Genomic DNA, 18,903 nt, shown 5'->3' on the forward strand with positions numbered 1-18,903 from the left:
GCAACTAAAACATTCGAAACTTTCCACAAGTATATGTATAATGGTCGAACAATGTTGCCTACAAAAAGAGATCATTGTACAAAACTAAATTTATTCCAGCCTTTATACGACAAGAGTACAGTTTAAGACTTTACTTTGTCAGTGCGGGGCGCTAACAGTTCGTTTCGACTATTAACCAGTGAATCGCTGCCGCAAATTTTTGCCATCGCACGATGGCGTCGAAAATTGCTGGGAAATTAGCTAAAGCTGGAAAAAAGACCAAGATCGTCCACACCCCATATTTAAAAGTTACTATCCCTGCGAACGGAGCTAAACCAGCACCACCACTTGGTCCTCAACTAGGACAGGTACACGATATGACATTACTTCAGCAAAAGTAAAGTAGGCTACTTGCGTTCTACCTGCACCAAACTCTCTGGTTAGCTTGCCTGCAGGGTATTAACTTACACCTTACTTAGGTTTCAACGGACCTACTACGAATGCAGCTCTCACTCAACAGCCCTGGTTGCACACCACCCCCATTACTCTAGCACAACTATTTGTTTGGTTATGGCTGTTAACTTGACACATTTTAAATAATAGAGTGGTAACTGTTCATACCTGCCAACTCTCACGCATTGGGCGTGAGACTCACGCAATCACCCCAAAGAAAAAATGAAAATGTGTGAGAAATGCGTGAGATTTTTACCCCAATTTTCACAATTTTATATATACCATCATTGATACATCAATTCCCCCAAAACCAAATCTCACACATTGCCCCACCCTTGGGTTGGCAGGCCTGTAACTGTTTATTAGTGTGCTCATATGCTTATTTTCTAATGGTTTGCTGTAAGTATTATAAATACAGATGATAAATTCAGTCAATGTACACTAATTATGCTATTACATAAACAAGCACTTAATTGGTTCATAGAGAGAACATAAAATCAGTGGCTATGAGCATTTTATCAACAGCTGGTACCTGAGAGCTTTTTGTCTTCCTGTTAGCTAAAAAGAGAAAAAACTTTCATCTTTTAACAATCTACAGTCTGCAAAGCTGTTTAACAAGTAAGGTCTGACAATAAATCAGATGCAATCTTCAGCGTCGTCTACCCTATCAAGGTCAGTCTTTACGAAGCTCACTCATCGGCAGCTTTTGCTTCATATTACGTAAGAAGTTCCAAATAACGTAAAGCATCAAGTCAGTAGAAGTTCTCAAATTCAATTTAAATAATGAGAGTCTCATAGTTAGCGTTAAAAATATCACTTTCTCTGCTCACCGCACTTAAGAGAGAAAACGACATATGTATAGCCATCTCTCTCACATATGTACACATGATTACGCTATTAGTATACATGTATTGACATAACATGCAATATTTTTAAAACTGATGTGGATGTCTAGTTGTGCTCTTTTATAATGATATAGGTTTGCAAGGGTAATTTAGGAATTGGAACCCAGTAACACAAACATAGTTGAAAAAATGCTCTGATGTAGCCTATGAATTGCTAACAGGCAGTAGGTCACGACAGACTAGCGATTTTTATGTACCTGCGCACAATGTGATAAACTAATGACATCATTTCTGAAAAGTGTTGTCGTTGTTATCTCTAATTTTTAGATCATCAGTTTGAAGAATCAATCAGTTCTGTGACATTGAATGCTAAAATTTTTCTTTTCCATCATTATTTTTTTGAGAATACATGCACTTTGTGTGCGCTATGTTAGGAAATATATGCTTTCAGTCTTACTCATGCTCAAGATTTATGCTTAAACCATGTTTACGAATTAATTTAGATATGTTTCTGTTAAGTGTTTGACAAGCGCAGACAACATTCCTTAATCCCATATTGCTTTTAGAGAGGCATCAACCTACCACAATTCTGCAAAGAGTTCAATGCCAAAACTGCACACATTAAGGATGATTACCCAATTCCTACTGGAATTCATATCAACGTTAGTATCTGGTCACTATGTATTATAAATGTACTATTCACACAGTCGTCCCTTTTGTCCGGATGGCCTTGTCAGAAGGCTTTTATGAGCTATATATAGCTCATAAAAGCCTTCTAAGGATACATACTAGCTGTGCTACCTGGCAATGCCGAGATATTAAAAATCAGCTTATGAACAATGAGAGGTAATGAGAGTTGCCTGTTACTTGCTATCAGCCTGGCACATTGCCAATATATAATTTTTGTAAGCTTACTAATAATCTGAGCTACCTCATGATGTTCCGCCATGACTTTACGTTGTTACCGAAAGTGTTAGCTTATTTGCTTCCATATAACGATATATTTTGCTAGGCATATTATATGCTATACCTGGCAAATCTATGAAGCTCGCGTGGTTCAGTTAGGTGTCGAATTGGCGAACTGGAGTTACCAAGATCAAATCATCTGCTTTACGGATTCTTTATTCCAAGATTTTAATGGCTCTATGTGGACATATACAACGACGGATGACCAACATTGAGAAATATATATTAATAAGTTTAAGAAAAAAAGATAAAAAGATTAATGATACCATGTTTTATGTTATTAATGAAACACGGAAGTAGTTTGTTAATGAGCTAAGGAAACTTCCAACTACAATGTTGGGTTTGTAATTATTAGAAAATGGATTTTGATGATATTAACCAATTGTCTTTGTGGAAAACCTGCACAATAATAGAAGTATCAAGTGACCTTGAGTTCTTAGCCCATGAAATCATTTTGTAAAAACATTAAAATGCATATATGTATGTGATATAAATGTTTTGGAAGTTTGCTGGTATATCTGTATTTTATATGCACACATTAAACAAAAATTTCAATATAACAAAAATTAATATATTGTAACATTTTGCTTTTGCCACTAACCAATAAAATCAAGAATTTTGCAAGTTTGGATAAAGATGCTATAATATTTAGAAGTGCTAAACTGTATTTATAATGATATATTAAAATTCTAAAGTTTTTGATTTAATTCTAATTGTCTATCTATTATATAGAATTGCCTTTTCTATTTGTGGAGAAGACAATTCTCCTTTATCCTGGTCAAGCATTACCTAGTTATGGATGTTATCGTGTCAGCTGTAGGCTGTGCGGGAGGATAACTCCGTGTAATTGATAGTACCATAGATATAGTAAACCCTAGATATGCGAATAATCAAAACAAGTGAGGCCTATAATTAGCATGACGCAACGTCATGGTGATGTGCAAAGCGAATCAGCTGATCTATTAACTCCTATTGACTTAGCAGTAAAAACTGCTCAATTTTTCCATAGTTTGTGCATCTGAGACTGCATATTTTATTGAAAATATGTAAAACTTATATGCGGTAATACTTCAACTTACGAGTGCCCTAACGTACGAGAGACTTGAGGTACGAGCCAGCTTTTAAGCAAGTTTTAGCACTAAAATACGAGCCATGTTTGAGATACGAGCACATGAGACAGTTGCCAAGTATGTCGGAGGTGTTTTATGAGAACAGCATCACTCTGTATTTTTCAACTGCTCAGATTATACTTTTGTACCATGTTTTTTGTGCGCGATTTTCAGTGCAGAATTATGTGAATTAAAAGTACCGTGCGTAGACCGAAAGTTTGCCAGTAAAAGGATAGATAATGCAAAGAAAAAGCGAATGATAACAATTGATATTAAATGGAAAATTATTGAAAAATATGCAAAAGATGTATGCGTGATTGAGCTTGCTCAACAATATGACAAAAATACATCCACAATTATCAAACACAAGGATTATATTCAAGGCATTTAGTTTGCAAAAGGACTAACCATAGTTTCTAAACGATGCAGCGATCTTCACGAGAGAGAGACTGCTCAGGTTTTGGATAAAAGACAAACAATTGGCCGGTGACTGCGTAACTGAAACGATGCTACGTAAAATGGCCGGTGCTATCTATCAAGACTATAAAAAATAGACATTCGGACAAGTTGGCTAGCGATCGTGCATTAACTCTTGGTGACAACAACTGTGTTCGTCCTGATCGCAACACGTTGAAAGGGCGACAAAGGCAAACGTCTTTAGATAGGTTTCTCTTAAAACGGCAGGCTGGTCGCGAGAGCGAAACAGAAAAAAAATTAGCTAACCAGCGAGAAACTTGAAACTATGAACGCCGAAGAAACTTTAATTACGTTAAGTTAAAGATTAAAGTTTGCTTTTAGGTTTGCTTTTAATTTTGTCTTTTAAGACTTGGATAAAATCTAAATTTATCAAAGTCAACTGTTGTAATGAAGGATAACTTATCTCTCCCTCTCTGGCAAATGCTAGCGTTAGCCGCTATTGTATGTATTTAATTTTACATTTTAATTAATCACATTTCCTTGCATTATTTTTATTTGTTGCTTTTTGAAAGCATGTGGTAAGTTAGGACAACAACCAACATGTTCTTTCTGTTACATTATATTGTTTTGAGTGTTTTATTTGCATTTTCAGAGTATGAAAACCTATCAATATATATTTAATTGTTCTATATATAAATAAATTGCACCAACATGCGAGTAAATTGACATACGAGCTCAGTCTCTGAACGCATTAAGCTCGTAAGTCGAAGTATGACTGTAATGACTTTGGATGAGAAAGGCAAGAATCTTACACACATGGTAATGAATAATACCAATGATTTAGAAGCTTCTATATTATTGACAATACAAAGAGTGACCAAATAGAAATTAAACTAATAACAAACTATTGAATCGAATGAGGTTTAGAAGCAGTTACGCTGGACCACTGTATTAAACACCCATTAGACATGACTGAAAATAACTAGACGAGATAGTTTTTGTCTAAGGTTGGTTGAACTAGATTCCTGCTTTGAAGCGGCATAGTGTTTTCTGATTTTAGTATAGCGATTTACTATAGTTTTGAGTAGACTGTTGGCATGCACTAAACATGTAAAACCTTGATGGAGGTTATGCAATAAGACAAATATGTTACTGTCTGTGATGTTACTTGTTTAAAATCTCTGTGTGATACCACAGCTCTCCATGTGTGAACGTAGGCACTTTTCTGCAGCAATTCATATTCGGCCTATCAATCTGGTCACCAATCCTCCTCTGTTTTTAACTGAGATTAGTGTTATGTCATCACTATTTCTACTTCCCACTACTTCGACATCGGTCAAGAACTTGATACGCTCATCACATTTGAGTTAGAAAAAAATCCTCATCACCAAACTCCTCATCTTCACCTTCCTCAGCTTATGTCTCTTCTTTCTTTTTCTTTCTAGCCAGAGAATGTAGCAGGAGTTGGCCAGTTTTTTCAGCCCTGCTCACATCCAGATCAATACAGTTAACGTTGGAACTTGGTGTGATATCTGCTTTTATGAACAGTGCTCGAAGTGCAGATCTAAAGCACTGCACATCCGGGTTATTGTTATAGCCACCCTTAGATCGTATTGTGGAAAACAGAATCTCAATGTGATCCTGGTTGATCTTAAAGGTTAGGAAGTAGTTGATGTAAGGGTAGTTGCTGAAAAGATATTGAGTAATGTCATGTACAGATTTGGCTGCTGACTCTAAACCAATGACGAAATGATGATGATTTTCCTATTATTTTCCACTAGCAGCTTTCAGCTTGGTGTCCTTAATCGGCATAGATAGCTTATGATAATGTTGAGAACTTCTTGTTTTGAGTTGAAGTTCTGTTATGTTATGGGCAATTCAGGATATACCTGGGGTGTAACAGCTGTTGTGGTCTCTTCTGATGACATTTCACTAAGAATTTGGTCTTATTGTTATGTTTATGACTTGAAAACTAGCATGCCAAGCGTGCTTCCACTACTAAACTTATTGCTCAATTGAAGGCTTTGATGCTGTGAAGCACATCACTACGACGTAACGTCGTGAAAACAACAGCCAATTATAGGCCTCACTTTTGCTCCATTGTATTGATAGCTATTCGCCAATCTAGGGTTTACTATATCTATGGATAGTACATTCATGTTGAACGATGTTACCAATTTTACTGTATGGTCACCATAGTACCCTAATATTTCTGCTGTCTTTTTATACTAACATTTGTATCTCACAGATTGACAAAACCTTCTCTCTTGACATTCACACCCCATCTTCCAGCTTCTTGTTAAAAAAGGCCGCTGGTGCACCGAAAGGAGCCATGCACCCAGGTATGTCAGCCACATGTCTTTTATGATTTAAGAGCATCAGGGAGTAGACAGCAGCGAGATTCAGTGATCTAGCTAGCTGATCTTTTTCCGTCTGATTTGTTATGGAATGCTTTCATAGCTATGTGTTATATATATATACATTTGTATATAGCTAGGTGAACTGACAGTATTTTAGGATTATCTTTATTTGTACCAATATAATCATGATATTTTATTTTTCAGTTATGATTTTGATGCTAGAAGAATCAAAAACTAGTTTTGGAGACCAAAAAAACTTGCTATACAAGCTTCAAGCTGTGGCTCGAAGCTTGCATCGTAAGTTTTGCCTAAGAAAGGTCATTTTTGGCAAAACACACTTATGAACTGTTACAAGGAGGTCATTAGTTTCATCAGTACAGTGTGATTCTTTATTGTGTGACTTGAAATTTTCAATATTTGAGATTTTAAAGATAAATAAAGTTACACTTTTTATCCAAACAGTTGACGGTAACTTTGTTGGTCAACGATAATGTTAGAAAAACCTTTTCTAAAACAGGATATATTAGAGCTGGAATGATTGCAGCGAAGTTATTTTTAAGCATATTTTCACAAACAAAACCATAGGCTATCATTTTATGTCAAGTTGCTGTGCAATCGTATGGATCTCTTGAGCTTAGATGAAGCTGACAATGCTTTTTATGTCTTCTTCACTATTGTTCATGTTATGGACCCTAACTGTATCTTTTACTTCTGTTAATGACTTCACATGTTCATTTATATGCGTCTTCAGCACGTGTTAGAATATCACCAACCTTGACATTTCGAATGCAGTTGTTTTAAATATACGCATTAAAAATGTTCAACTGCGTGCAGACTACAACCGCATGCATCGTAACGAGCTGCAGTAGTCTGTGAAAGATTTCATAGCTTTGGTATACTTTTTATCAATAGAGAGACAAATCGCAATCATAGTCATGTCATTGAGTGTACATACCATGGACTCGTGTTTATTGACAGCTGACAATGTCATCGTTTTTTTCACACAGGTAATTTGCTTTTGCATTATCAGTGCAGGTTGTATTTGATGCTAAACATAAAGAAGGTGCTGAATGTCATAATAATATGTATATCTATGGTGCTGTTCACGGAAACCTTTACGAAACAACTTGTGCTCCTAGTTGTAATTCTGTTAATAGACATACACTACGTTTTCATGACTCGGATGATACAAATTTGGAGTTGTGCACACATGATTTGGAGTTGTGCACACATTGAGTCACTGTGCCATAAGGGTTTCAATGGACATGTTGCGGATTATTATTTGTTATAAAGGGGAAGGATTTCTAGATGTCATAACGGCTTATTCGGAACTACACAAATTGAAATAAGAATGACCGAAGGACTATGGGCAATGTTCATAGTTGGGCGGGACATTTTCATCAATGGGCGTGGCATTTTCTTGAGCATCATTCGCAAGTGCTGTTTCCATCTTTCGTCAGCAGTGATAAAAATTTGTGATTCATAAAACTTGCTTGACTTGTGGGTTTTGGTGCTTCCCATCTTGCAGATGACGCAAAGTTGCAGATTAATCGTGTCATGGAAGCATAGTGCTATATCTTTGTTATGTGGACTTGTGGGCAATGAGCCACTGGTCGTACCACGATAGAGCAGTTTTAGAGTGCTTTTGGAGCTAGCTGGATGTCTGGCTCATGCCAGAACAAACACGCCATCAGTATGCCGCTGCATGCCAAAAAAAGTGGTGCTCTCTGCTGCAGCTCTGTAGTTTAATCCATCAAAAACTGATTTTCTGACACCTGAAAGAAATAGTAAAGTAATGGCACAGCAACTTCTAGCATTTACAGTAAGCATAACTCTATGAGCAATGGCACTTGTAGAGCAGTGCCACCTGCCCTAAAAGTGCCATTGTTACAGGACAGTATGGGACTTTTTGCCATGGCAATTTCTGGCACAGCATGTTTTGGCGCAGACAGTTGGGCACAGGTTACGAGTTCAGAATTTATCTATTTTTAATTCTGAGTTATTACGGCTAACATATTTTAAGCAGAATGAAAAAGACAAATTGTACATGTTCACGTAGTTCACGAGGTCCATTTATAAAATTCGGCAATGTGAGCGTAAACATGTAATTAATGAATTAGGGATTGAAAGTGAAAAAGTGATTTACACTGGAATGGCCACGGATCATCAGCTGCACTAATTTTAGCTGCTCACGTTAAATGTGCAAACAACAAACCAAAATAAAATTTCTGTTTATGTTTTATTTATGTTCTTATGTGTGAAGTTTGATGAATGAAATGTTTTTGAATTTGTATGCTATTATCATCATATTATTTATTTACTACTGTATATACGCATAAACAATTTCTTTGGTGTAAAAATAAGAGTGCGAAAAAGTCTGGTGCCAAAAAGTTCTTTGCCAGAAAATGTGCGCCAAAAGCTCCTAGACTTGTTACAGGGCACTTTTCAGGTAGTTGGCACTGCACTAAGGATGCTATGTAACAATAACAATTGTTACATGGCACTCTTCGGAAAGCTCTTACTGCCCTAAAAGCGCCATCCTTACATGACACTCTTAGAGCAGTACGTACTGCCCTAAGAGTGCAATGTAACGATGGCACTCTTAGAGCAGTAAGAGCTTCCTGAAGAGTGCCATCGTTACATGACACTCTTAGGGCAGTATGTACTGCCCTAAGAGTGCAATGTAACGATGGCACTCTTAGGGCAGTATGTACTGCCCTAAGAGTATCATGTAAGGATGGCACTCTTAGAGCAGTACGTACTGCCACAACACTATGTTTCCATGATGCGCAGTACTTCGGAGTTGCGCTCTCTCCGAATCATGGAAACGGCGTCTTTACACTGAAATCACTGCGCACTGATCAGTGCGAAGCCAGTGCAAATTCGCAGCAAGGAGACAGCAATTGCGCAGTTGCTGCGCATAGCTCTCATGTCGTGGAGACAGATTCTTCGAGTGCCATAAACTAGTACAAAAGTTATCCTGCTTATCTTGTTTTTGCTATTCTTCCGATATTTTTTTTCACTTAAATTTAATTATGGTCTGCTCCTACGAGGATGATGAAGTGATTACTTTCCTGGACTTTGTTATCGATACCAGCACTTTTTGAAAAATAGGTGGCAAGTCCTAAAGTAACATTTAAATAATCTATTACTTAAATAAATATTTATTAAAAATATATTATTTTTAAAAATTGTGTTAAGGTTTGTAAAACATTGTGAATGTGTATTGTAAATAAAAGTATAATGATGACAAAAGCATAAAAAGACCGTTTCTGACGTTCGGTATCCATGATCGATTCCATGTATCCATCCAGTGATTCGATTTATACAATTTCTCTTCTCTGGCTAATTTGCTGAAAACCACTGCGCAGCATGGAAACGTTGAATCCCCTCGACCTCGGAGGGGGCTGCATCGAAGCATTGCGCATCATGGAAACATAGTGTAAGAGTGTCATGTAACGATGGCACTCTTAGGGCAGTACGTACTGCCCTAAGAGTGCCATCGTTACATGACACTCTTAGGGCAGTACGTACTGCCCTAAGAGTGCCATCGTTACATGACACTCTTAGGGCAGTACGTACTGCCCTAAGAGTGCCATCGTTACATGACACTCTTAGGGCAGTACGTACTGCCCAAAGAGTGTCATCGTTACATGACACTCTTAGGGCTTTACGTACTGCCCTAAGAGTGCCATCGTCACATGAAGCTCTTAGGCAATGTAACAGTAGCAATCGTTTGCTATGGTTGAAGTCTACTATTACTTGTGTACCACTCAACCAGTCTCACAGTTTCGTTTTACCTAGTAATCATTTTACTTTCACACCTCTAGTTTAGCATATTTGATTAATGTCAAGCAGCCATATAATAAATGCAACATAGCAACCTTGGTTATTTCTGTCTGAATACTGTTTGGCAGGTTCTGAGACGGCTGGAATGCTATCCGTTAAACATATTTATGAGTTAGCGAAGGTCAAAGCCCAAGACCTCAACTTGGATGGTGCTAGTATGGAGACGATATGCAAGATGTTAATCGGTCAAAGCAGATCACTGGGTATTAAAGTTGTGAAGCAGTTGGATACTGAGGATTACAGGTGAAATATTTCCAAATGTGTTAATGCTAGACACAGCGATTTTGTACTATATCTCTTCTGTTTAGTTTTGGATAGATTAACTTTGTCTATTTATTTATATCCTGACTTAACTTCAATTTCTGCATTTCCAATTGTAATACTATAAATGCTATAAATATAATACTATTCTTGCCCAAAAATGGTAACAATTTTGATTAAGTACTATATATCAATATTTGTTTTTATTGATTTAAGTTTTGAACTTTATTATATCGGAATCTTTCCTTCATATGTTCATATGAAAAACACATACACCAGTAAATTTTCAAAATATTTATATTATGTTGACTTACCTTTCAAACCTTTTTTCATTAGATTTTGTTGGGTTAAAAAATGTTGAATTTCATAATTATGTGAAAGGTCATTTATCTTGTAAATTAACATGTCTGACTTGCCAAACCCGAAGGGATGTAGAATATCATTAATCTATTGAGAGAGATTTACATTTAAGATGGATGATTCACTAGAGCTACTTGTCACTAGTAGCATCCGTGATGTGATGGCATGACACACATTGTTATGTTGGTATCAGATTTTAACCCTTGAAATAGGTCGATCAATATACTTCATTTTAAATATCTTTTAATTAATGCAGCTTTTCCCCACGTGAATTGAATTATGTTGGATATGTTAATAATATGCTTGCAATGAGTTTAGTTTAAAACCCGGTAGAGTTAAGGGCTTTCACTGCATTTTGTCCAATTTTCTGTAATTATTCGTTGCTGAGGCCTTGTATTCTAAACTTCTAAATTAGTTTTTTAAAATTGCAATGCTCAACAAGTAGTGCTGTGTGGTGATGTGTAGTGATGACAACCCTTTACTAGCTTTAATTAAGGATTACTTTTGCATTGAAATCAAGAGAGAGAGAAGGCAAGTTGCACATAATTCATATGTTAATGACAGCCATTGGTGCTGTTTATCTTTCACCCTAACCAATTCCTTGTTTGTTTTGTGATGTGTGGGGTAAAACTGCCAATTTTTATGTAATTATTTTACATAGTTAAAAATCATGGCTTTTAAACTGGGCTAAAGGTTTTACTAAGGTAAAAATGTATTAAGGTAGATTTTGTGTTTGTTTACGAAAGCGCAGCATACTTTTTAACAGTCATGTAGATATTAACCAATTTTATCCAAAAAACTTTTTAAAATATTACCAGGATTTCAACTTACTAACTACGATAGTGTAACACTAACCATAGTTTGTAAAATTTTTATCGGATGGCAAGTTGTTTTTGTGGAGTGTAAAACTGTCACGTCCTTCTTTTATATGGCATGTCTTGTACACATTGCGAAACACCAACTACCAAGTTCCTACTAACCAAAGCGTACTAATAACTATCTTCTCCTTTTCTTCTCTGTAGAATTATTTCTCTTTGCTCTTCTAACTGCTCGTCATGGCTGCTTCTATTTCTACCCTTTTCTTTTTGTGCTTTCTCGTTCTTCTCTTCATACATTCTTTAAATTTGTGTACAGTTGACCACCCACTTCTTCGGACTTTACTTCCCAGGATTTTCATTTGTCCGGACACCACCTGGGGTACAGATGATAGTCGAATACTTCCATGTCTGTCAGAAGAATAACAACTTTGATCGATAGGTGGCTCTCGAGGCATGATGCGATTGACACATGGGCTTTAGTTTTCCGCCAGAGTGGTGTACCGTAATTTTATTTGTTATTTTTACTGCTCTTAATGTTATACTGTATCCTATTGTTGGTATAACCATATTTTACTTATGGATGCTGTATATGCATAGTGTACCATAGCTGAGAAGTGTTTTGTAGGAGTATAAGGGAGCCTAGGAGTAGAGCCTAGTTATGTACAGTACTATGTTAGTACTAGCAGTCTGTATTAGTCCGAACAAATGATGATTTACTGTATACCCTAGTCGATAATCTATTATTAACCTTTAGCCGATTTTTGTGACGAAAAATTGGCTTCACAAATAATCACGTCTACTGATCTAAACTGTAGAGCATTATTATGTGTACAAATATGTTCATCTCTCACATTACTTGCTAGCAGAAATCTCAGCGTAGCCTGGGATACAAATATGTTCATCTCTCACATTACTTACTAGCAGAAATCTCAGCGTAGCCTGGGATACAAATATGTTCATCTCTCACATTACTTATTAGCAGAAATCTCAGCATAGCTTGGGATACAAATATGTTCATCTCTCACATTACTTACTAGCAGAAATCTCAGCGTAGCCTGGGATACAAATATGTTCATCTCTCATATTACTTACTAGCAGAAATCCCAGCGTAGCCTGGGATTTCTGCTAGTAAGTAATTCTGTTTCTCTCCCAACTTACCTTCCCCCTACTCTATTTCTTTTTTTCAACTCTCCTTTTCATTTGTTATCTTTCTTCAGGTCTCTTCCTCTTTCCATAAGATTTTAATCGCTTTCTCTCCGTTCTCTTTCAGCTTGTCTCTCCGTTCTCTTTCAGCTTGTCTCTTTTTACATTTTCTCATTTTTCCACACTCCCTTTAATATGGTCAACACTCAATCTTTCTGGGCTCTTTTGCCATCATTTAGTCTTTGGAGAATTGACGCGATGCTGAATTGTAGAGAGTTCCTGGAAAATCGCAAACTTGAAATAGAGGAACAGAACAAGGAAATAGAAGAGAAGAAGGCAGCCAAGATGTTAAGATTGTAGACACTTGATTAACCTTTCTGGGCTGCCATTTATGGAGGTAGGCGTCAAGATTTCTGTTGACGCCCACTAGTCGTAAACCCATCTCAAACTGTGACAGTTGGATGTGTCCGTACGATTGCGGCTGAGTTGGCTGGGGAATGCGAAGGCCTTGACTGACAATAAGACATTCTGTTGATGATGTCATAGCTGACTTATCGGCCGCTACGAATCCGTTCTTTTAAGGGTTAGTTTTTAATATCTTTGTGAAAAGGCCTGTCTTTGAAAAGATAAAATTTTGTCTTAATTATTTTAATCGAAGTATAATAAAATGTGTTATCATAGGATATAAGAAGACAAATATCTTGTTGCACTCGTATAGAGTAGGTGTTTATAGTGGTTCTGTTGTAAGCATCTACTGTTCTAGTGGTGGTTGTTTTACGCATTGTGGCTTCTGATCAACAGTATTAAAATAGCAGCTCCCTTGATGATATACTATCACTATCCCACAAATATACATGTAGGTTTTTTACAAGTATTCTATATTCAAATGAGGGTTGGTTATAGTTGATACAGGTTTAGTGCTGTCTAACATGCTCATACTTCCAGCTCCCTTATCGGGCGTCAGTATCTATGTAAAATACGGAGTTCTGTATTAGATCAGGTTTTTGAATGTTGTATTCCATGTACATTAATTAGAACTAGCACTTGTGTATTCGCTTACATATAGATACTTATTTCTAGTCAAGTATTTCACATTGTGGTAGATTAGACTCTCCGGGAGCGTTGGTTTGAGACGTACCACTACGAACCACGAATTGTGACCCATAAACTAACTACACACTTTAACATACCCATGTATCGCTAGCCATATGACTGAAATTTTGACACGCACACTAGATAGGCATCAAAATGTGTAGCATTTATCCCTTGATGGTTTAGTACATTTTAACATGTGCACTATATCAAACACGTGTTTGATTGGCCAAACTGGTCTCCCAAAAGTATTTCTTGGAATGGTCTTTCCTATCAACATTCCTAACAACACAATTATATCAGTTCTTGCTACTTTAGTGCGTCACGGCTAAAAGTTTTTATTATCTAAAACAACAGATTTTGATATTTGTTAGCATTGCAACATTGTTCTGTTATTATTACCCTTACCCCAAGGTCGACAGTTCCAACACGGGAGTCATGCCAAAAATGTCGTTTCTCATTGCTGACTACCAGTGACACGCCGCACAAGTATTCCAAGAGATGTGACAGTGTTGGAATCTGCTCATTTTTTTCAACCCAATGCAACACAAACAACATAATTTTAATTAGGAGTAAGTTCCTCATGGAACAATATATCATGCTTGAGCACAAGCAGTAAGGCTGGTCAATAGGCAGTTATTGCTGACTATTTACTCATCTGAAAGATCTTCGTGTTATGGTCAATGCATTACTACTACATCACTTCTTTTCGTCGCAACACGTAATGCCCACAAAAGAATTTTGTAGAACCTTACAGAGTAGAACACCTTTGTGAAACTCTGGTTGAGATATAGATAATAATTATCAAAAGTATAATATAGTTATAATAATTAATTATAATAATAAAATATTATAATGTAATTATTATAATATTTATAGTAATTATAATAAGTGTAATAAGATAGCGTGATATTTACCGGAAGAGTAAATCCTATTATCAATAAACCTGGTGATGTCTGGGATTTCTTTCATGTTGTATGAGAGAGCCTGCCGGTGGGTGTTTAGAAGGCTGTTTCACAAGAACCATCGTCTTAAGCAGAGCCATGGTAACGATATTGCTCAGGAACCAGCCATGGTTCCTGGCACTGGTTTTCAAGTTGAACCAGTGCCAGGGACCAATCGCTAGTTTTTGGTGGCTGGGTCTCAAAAACCAGCCGCCAGGAAGAGCAACCAAGAACTGAATATATTTAGCGAATTGGTGAAGGGCTCGGAGCATATTCAGGTGAAGTATGCATGAAATTGGCCAAAGGATGTGGAAACATTCTTTGGCCGATTTCATGCATACATCAACTAACAGAGACAAACAAGGAAAAAGTGGGCTTTACTGATAAAGATCACAAAAATAGTAAAGGCTACATTGTTATTACATCAAATTTATCGAGATAATATTGCTAAGGAATTCAATTCTCTTGCATGATGCTCTCTATTAATATGAACAATATTACAGTATATCGCTTTCGCAATAGCCCGAGAATCATTCAGGTTTAATGTTACTTAAGTTTTAGTTTTTTACTTGTTTAAATATTACAAAGTCTAGTATCTCATTTTACCTGCTCCTGAGATATGAAAACAGTCAATTGTTTCAATTTTGCACTATACAGTCAACCGCGACATATGGTGTTGTCCTCTTTAGGTGTTTTTGGGATGTCAAAACTGTTCTTATGTAAGATCAAATATTGGTATAAGAATTTATTATGTTTCGTTTAATTCATTCCAAATCACAAGAAGAATGATAAGTACTTCAAATAATTACATGTAACCTTAAAAATATTGATCATTTAAAACTGTATGAAAGCCTAAATTTATGTAAAACTAAAATAATAAAGTAATAATCAGTAAAATATGTTTTGTTTTTCGGCTTCTTGAAGGCGCATGAAAAGAAATGTAACATGTGGAATACATAGGTTTGGTGGTAGAGTGGGTGACATGAGTATGTGGCGTAACTCACTATGACTTACACTAGATATATATAGGTTAAATGAATTTGTATATATCTACTTTTACCTTTTGTTTGTAATTTCTACTTTAGAAATTTGGAGGTAAAAAAGGTATGGCTAAGTATATGCAGGTAAAATAAGTATGATCAAATATATATGCAGATAAAATAAGCATGATCATATATATATATATATATATATATATATATATATATATATATATATATATATATATATATATATATATATATATATATATATATATATATATATATATATATATATATATATATATATATACTAGCTGTGCTACCTGGCATTGCCTGGGTAATAAAAAAGTCTGGACAGAAAATTAATTCATATTTAACATATAACAACATATACCATTCTAGCTTTCAAACTACATATCATGAGAGAAGTTTTTTGTGTAGTTGAAATAAATTAAGAGAAAAATGAAAACAACTGTAAAGGTTTCAAAACTTTGTCAAGCAACTGTGACTTTCAAGCTATCAGCTGGCACATTGCCAATGGGAAATTCCAGTAAGCTGTTAGGCTTCTAATGGCCGTACTCAATCACACTGCGCCATGCAGCATTGTTGTCCAGCTGCAGTTATTCTAATAATAGCTATAACCGGTATGCAGACAGATATACGACACACGGACATACTTTGAGAAATATATATATATAGATATATAATAGATATATATCTATTATATATATATGTATATAGAGCAATGTAAGAGCCATCTTCAGATTACTCTTACCAAGCATGAAACTAATAGTAATCAAGTGTTTTATCTAAAGTTATAGTCTGTTTTATTGATTTTATATATATATATATATATATATATATATGCAGGTAAAATAAGTGTGATCAAATATATATATATATGCAGGTAAAATTAGTGTGATTAGATATATGCAGGTAAAATAAGTATGATCAGATACACAAAAAATTTGATGAGACTAGACAGCATCTGATTTGATTTTACCAGTCTGATCGAGGCAAGGTCACCCCCACAATGACAGTCAATATTTATTAAATGAATTAAATATGCGCGTGAAGAGTGGACTGGCTTGTAATCGATAGCCTCTCTAATCTATAACGACAACAATCAAAAGTTCAGCCAGACTGGAGAGAAGCTACGCGTTTCTTACATATAGCTGCCTGTAAGAACTGTCTACTGCTAAATCGTGTGTGTTCCAGCATCTTTTGGTGAATTATAACATGTGTCAGAATTGAGAAGAGAAATGAAGAAGGTATGGTGACGTAGACATCAAGGTCATGTAGACATCAAGGTCGTGTAGACATCAAGGTCATGTAGATATGAAGAAAACCAGCTATAAATTAATGAATATCTAGTCTAAGAACCATCGCTGTGTATAAGTCTTTTGACACACAACATGAAATTTGAGAAAATATTTGTCTTGCTATTTGAAGGAATTTTCAACACGCGATGTCTGATGGTTGTCGAAACATGACAGTTTTGTAGGCAAAACTGAAAAATCTGGTAGAGATTGAAAATCATACATGAGAATAATAAATCAGATATATAAATCAACCTTCTATGAGTCTCTCAACTGCCTATTCTACAAATGGCTAAGCCTGCATTTTCCGTTCAGGTTTCTTCAAGGTAAAGTAGCTGTAAAAATATTTTGACTATCATTGTATTAGCATAGTTTTTACATATATTATAAGTTGTAACCTTCAGTTGTTGTACATAGTTTAATATAACACATTTGCTATAAACCTTTATTTAATTTTATTAGTATTGATATTCTGGAGAACACATTGAGCAGTATTCATACATTCTTATGAGAATATTCGCTGCAATATTTGACGGTTTTGACATACAAATCAAATATTGGAAAGCATTGGCTTTGTAATTTGAAGTTTGATTTTATAGCTGATAGTAGCATGAATATACAGCAAGTGCAGACCATAGGCTAAGTGGAAATTTATATTGAAGCAGATTGGTTCAACAGGACCTGCTTTATTATGCTACCAGGGCAGAGGTATACATTACTAATATATGGAGCTCTGATAAAACTATGATTGCTTATTCAGACAACAAATTGGAAAAAATAGTTAGCTGCCTCCGTTTTGGCAGCACCATCACTGATATGGTAATAAGTTTGATTAAAAGATGCAAGGCAAAGAACTAGAATTGATGATAAGAACTTTAAAATTGAAAGCAGGCGGTTTTCCCTTGCTAAGGCTACACAAGCTGTCCCACATCTTGGCTATGCCAGCTGTCATACTAATGAGTAAAAATAATTGGCCGGCTACCCTCCTGTCAGACTTATTTGTTCATGAATTTTCGGCTATTAAATATATTCAAAAATATCACGAAAAACAAGTTAAAAAATGATTTCATTGGTCCTCAAATCAATCATCCCATGGCCGAAGGCCGATTGTACAGTTTGATGTGTTGAAATAATTGACACCCTACATCTGTGAACCAAAAACGGTGCTAAATAGTATTGCATCAGCGCTATCTACAGAGCACTTGCACCTTGATACTTCACTAAATACTCTAATATTTCTGTTGGCCGCTGGCCAAGGTTTTCAAGGCCAAGCATAATTTTGTCTGAAGAACTACTATCATTTTGGGATTGTCAATCAGTCTGTGAGGTGGAGCCAACTTGAACAGTGACACTTTAAAAGTGCCAGCAAGCCCTGTGCCCTCTGTCAGGTGCCATTTACAAGGACGTCTAAGAGATTGCAAGAATCACTGGCTGGATTTATCGGTGTGTACTTGTATTTGTCATGTATTGATCATGCCACGTTGCGTTGTTCAGCTATCCTGTGTCATCATTATGGTCATATAATGTTTGCTAGCAGATATTTTCTTTTCTTCTCTAAAAAGAGATGTTATAGCATTCTTAGATTGGCACATAATGTATAGGGATCGCGATTCAAAATCAGCAGTTCTCTTATATTATATATAGATGACATCAAGTTGGTTACTTAATGGATATCATTGTATTTTAATCCTGTATATAACCCGTCTACCTGCACCTGTATATAACCTATCTACTTGCACCTGCATATAAATTATCTACCTGCACCTGTATATAACTCGCCTACCTGCACCTGTATATAACTCGTCTACCTGCACCTGTATATAACTTATCTACCTGCACCTGTATATAACCAATCTACCTGCACCTGCATATAAATTATCTACCTGCACCTGTATATAACTCGTCTACCTACACCTGCATATAAATTATCTACCTGCACCTGTATATAACTCTTCTACCTGCACCTGTATATAACTCGTCTACCTGCACCTGTATATAACCTATC

General features: G+C 35.9%; 1 protein-coding gene across 1 annotated transcript; it reads left to right on the forward strand.

Annotated features, from left to right (window-relative positions):
- Nucleotides 1-184: 184 nt before the first annotated feature.
- LOC137399893 (large ribosomal subunit protein uL11m-like) lies at nucleotides 185-13,363 on the forward strand. Its single transcript, XM_068086153.1, has 5 exons — nucleotides 185-347; nucleotides 1,844-1,939; nucleotides 6,018-6,111; nucleotides 10,047-10,221; nucleotides 12,833-13,363. Exons 1-5 carry the CDS (start codon nucleotides 213-215, stop codon nucleotides 12,918-12,920), a joined length of 588 nt encoding a protein of 195 aa, XP_067942254.1. The 5' UTR covers nucleotides 185-212; the 3' UTR covers nucleotides 12,921-13,363.
- The last annotated feature ends 5,540 nt before the right edge of the window (nucleotides 13,364-18,903 follow it).

This window comes from Watersipora subatra, chromosome 7 (genome assembly GCF_963576615.1).
Source record: "Watersipora subatra chromosome 7, tzWatSuba1.1, whole genome shotgun sequence".
In the NCBI taxonomy this organism is placed as follows: domain Eukaryota; kingdom Metazoa; phylum Bryozoa; class Gymnolaemata; order Cheilostomatida; family Watersiporidae; genus Watersipora; species Watersipora subatra.